Raw genomic sequence first — 2,222 nt, 5'->3', positions numbered from 1 at the left:
ATCTAACCTTTAGGGAGATGGTGGTCATGAAAGGATCTCTTGGCATAAATTTGTTCAAATTGATGAAACTTGTTTTGTTCTTTAATTATTTTGTCACAAAATAAACGCCAAAAGCAATGTTTCCTTGCCAGTGGTTTTCTTTCCATAGCACTTCATGCAAGTACTAAGACCAATTACTGAATGCATGCTTGGTACATTTTCTGAATAGCACTGCATTACTAAATAAGACAAAAGTGGTATCAATGGATTCCTCTCACTCTGTACTATCTATATATAGTTGACTTTACCTGCAATGCCGCCCCTATGCCCCACAATCTGGGTCTCGATAGTAGGGGACGGCATAAAGTAGATCAGGGAAACTACGGAGTAAAATATGAATTCAGGCCATAACTTGTATGCAAAATCTTAACACAATTACCTACCAAACTTTGCCTAGTCTTGAAGTTAGCCCTAGCCAAGGGGAGGCTTTGCCTGCCCCTGGACCCCTAATACGTGCGGCATATTAATTAACATGAAGTACCTTTTGGAAGGCACTTCGTGTTACTTCCTGATCACATAACAGTACATGCAAGTAATTCATTGAGGGTTTCCATTCCACAACTCATCAATAGTCGTATATACATAAACACAACCATGTTTGAATTTCAGGGTGAGGATGGTGGTTAATGAGGTATTTTGCACAAGGTATGTTGCATGAAGTGCCATGAATAGGAGGGTCCAAGGGGGGTAAAGCCTCCCTGGGCTAGACCTAACTTAGGAATTGGGTTCAAATTTTGCATACAAAATATGCCCTGAAGTAGCATAAAGTGTCCAAAAAAAGGGGGGGACCCATATTGTGGGGTACAGGGGTGGAATCCCGCATTATATCCACTATGTAAGAATAGTAGAGGTTGAGAGGAATCCATAGATACCACTATTGTGGTATTTAATAACGCGGGGTTATTCGGAAAATTTACCGCGTTGTTCTAATATAATCAAACAGAATTTATAATTCGAACCTTACCTTCGTTTAACGTGATTCCAAGCTCTTTTTAATTGGCCGATATCCCGCGGCTTTATCCCGGGATTCATGGCGTTGAAGTTCGTTGTCACTTCTTCCCAGGCCTGTTTCTTTTTGACGAGGTGCCTACTACCCTGGCTTCTGCACTGTAGGACATCCCTCCGCTCAGAAACGAGGGCTACTAGGCATTCCTGCTGGCACTCAGTAAGAGGGGTAGTGCGCTCTACTTGCTTGGGTTCATCCATCCTCGTGTTTGTTTTTCGATCAGGTGATCCCTCGCAGCATACCAATTGTCCCCTTTTCTCTAGTCTTGCGCAAGTTGGTACGCCTGGAAGCAAGAGCTCCGAAATCCTAAGCTCCACCCCCTCCGAAGTGTCTAAGAATATGAAAGGTCCAGCTTCTTCGGATCCCGAAGAATGGGTCCGAAATGTTTAAGAATAGGGCAGTACAGCCGTGTTCTAGGACGTTTTCTGCGTATCGTGGCCATGTCATGTTGAAGTTGTGTCCGTGTCGTTTTCACGAAGGCGGTATTCTAGGACCCAAAGTCGTGGCACACTCTGTCAGCTGCTTCAGGATTACCAACCTTTCGAAAGTTAACATATTTCGGATGAATGGCACTGCCCAAACGACAAATTCACAGTTATAGATAGCACTAAAAAAAGACAGTTCAATTTTGGTATGAATTAGTCGTACTTTTCCTATTTAAAGAATTGACAACCCTTTCACGAACGCGCCGTTGGTAATTCGATCAAAACAAACGGGATGAGAGGGATAGTGTGTATATGTATAGATCTTCCTTATTTTATGTGTATATACTGGATACATATGCGTATCTTTGATATATCATACATATAGATTTAATGTATACATATTGCATATAATTATATACTTTAACTTTATGTTCCTGGCTACTTTTACTATTCATTTAACTTCACTCTCCTTCGAAGTCTGCCGAAAGGTAAATAAACTCAAAATCAGCAGAGAATCTATGTTTTCCTAAAAGGGTCTGTAATCCAAGTCTAGGACAAGGATGTCTAATATATCCAATATCGATATTACTTTCCAAACGTAGTATGCCCATATGAAGTATTGGTGAGAAAAAGTACAGTAAAAATATGATTTTTTTTTCGCCCCTGTAAATATCGTGATAAGCCTACCCCTCGTCACGGAGTTTCCACGATTGTTCCAATACTTTCCACGACTTTGCCGCGCTTTTGACACG

General features: G+C 41.2%; 1 protein-coding gene across 2 annotated transcripts in view; it reads right to left on the bottom strand.

Moving 5' to 3' along the window:
* Positions 1 to 1,971, bottom strand: part of LOC122262696 (uncharacterized) — a 3,845-nt gene extending 1,874 nt beyond the window's left edge. Inside the window, exons 1-2 of one of the 2 annotated variants that reach the window (XM_043030800.2) lie at positions 1,004 to 1,971; positions 1 to 7 (exon numbers count right to left, since the gene is read on the bottom strand). The exon at positions 1 to 7 is cut by the window's left edge and continues 74 nt beyond it. In XM_043030800.2, coding sequence (XP_042886734.1) covers positions 1 to 7; positions 1,004 to 1,245 — 249 coding nt within the window. In that variant the 5' untranslated portion in view covers positions 1,246 to 1,971. The remainder of the gene's footprint in view (positions 8 to 1,003) is intronic. The other variant, XM_043030801.2, reaches the window with a different exon arrangement.
* Between the last annotated feature and the right edge of the window lie 251 nt (positions 1,972 to 2,222).

The sequence above is a fragment of the Penaeus japonicus genome, unplaced genomic scaffold (genome assembly GCF_977035675.1).
Source record: "Penaeus japonicus unplaced genomic scaffold, GWHDUDI00000001_assembly GWHDUDI00000037, whole genome shotgun sequence".
Taxonomy (NCBI): Eukaryota; Metazoa; Arthropoda; class Malacostraca; order Decapoda; family Penaeidae; genus Penaeus; species Penaeus japonicus.
The sequence above is the reverse complement of the archived record's forward strand: the minus strand, read 5'-3'. Positions and strand labels throughout refer to the sequence as shown.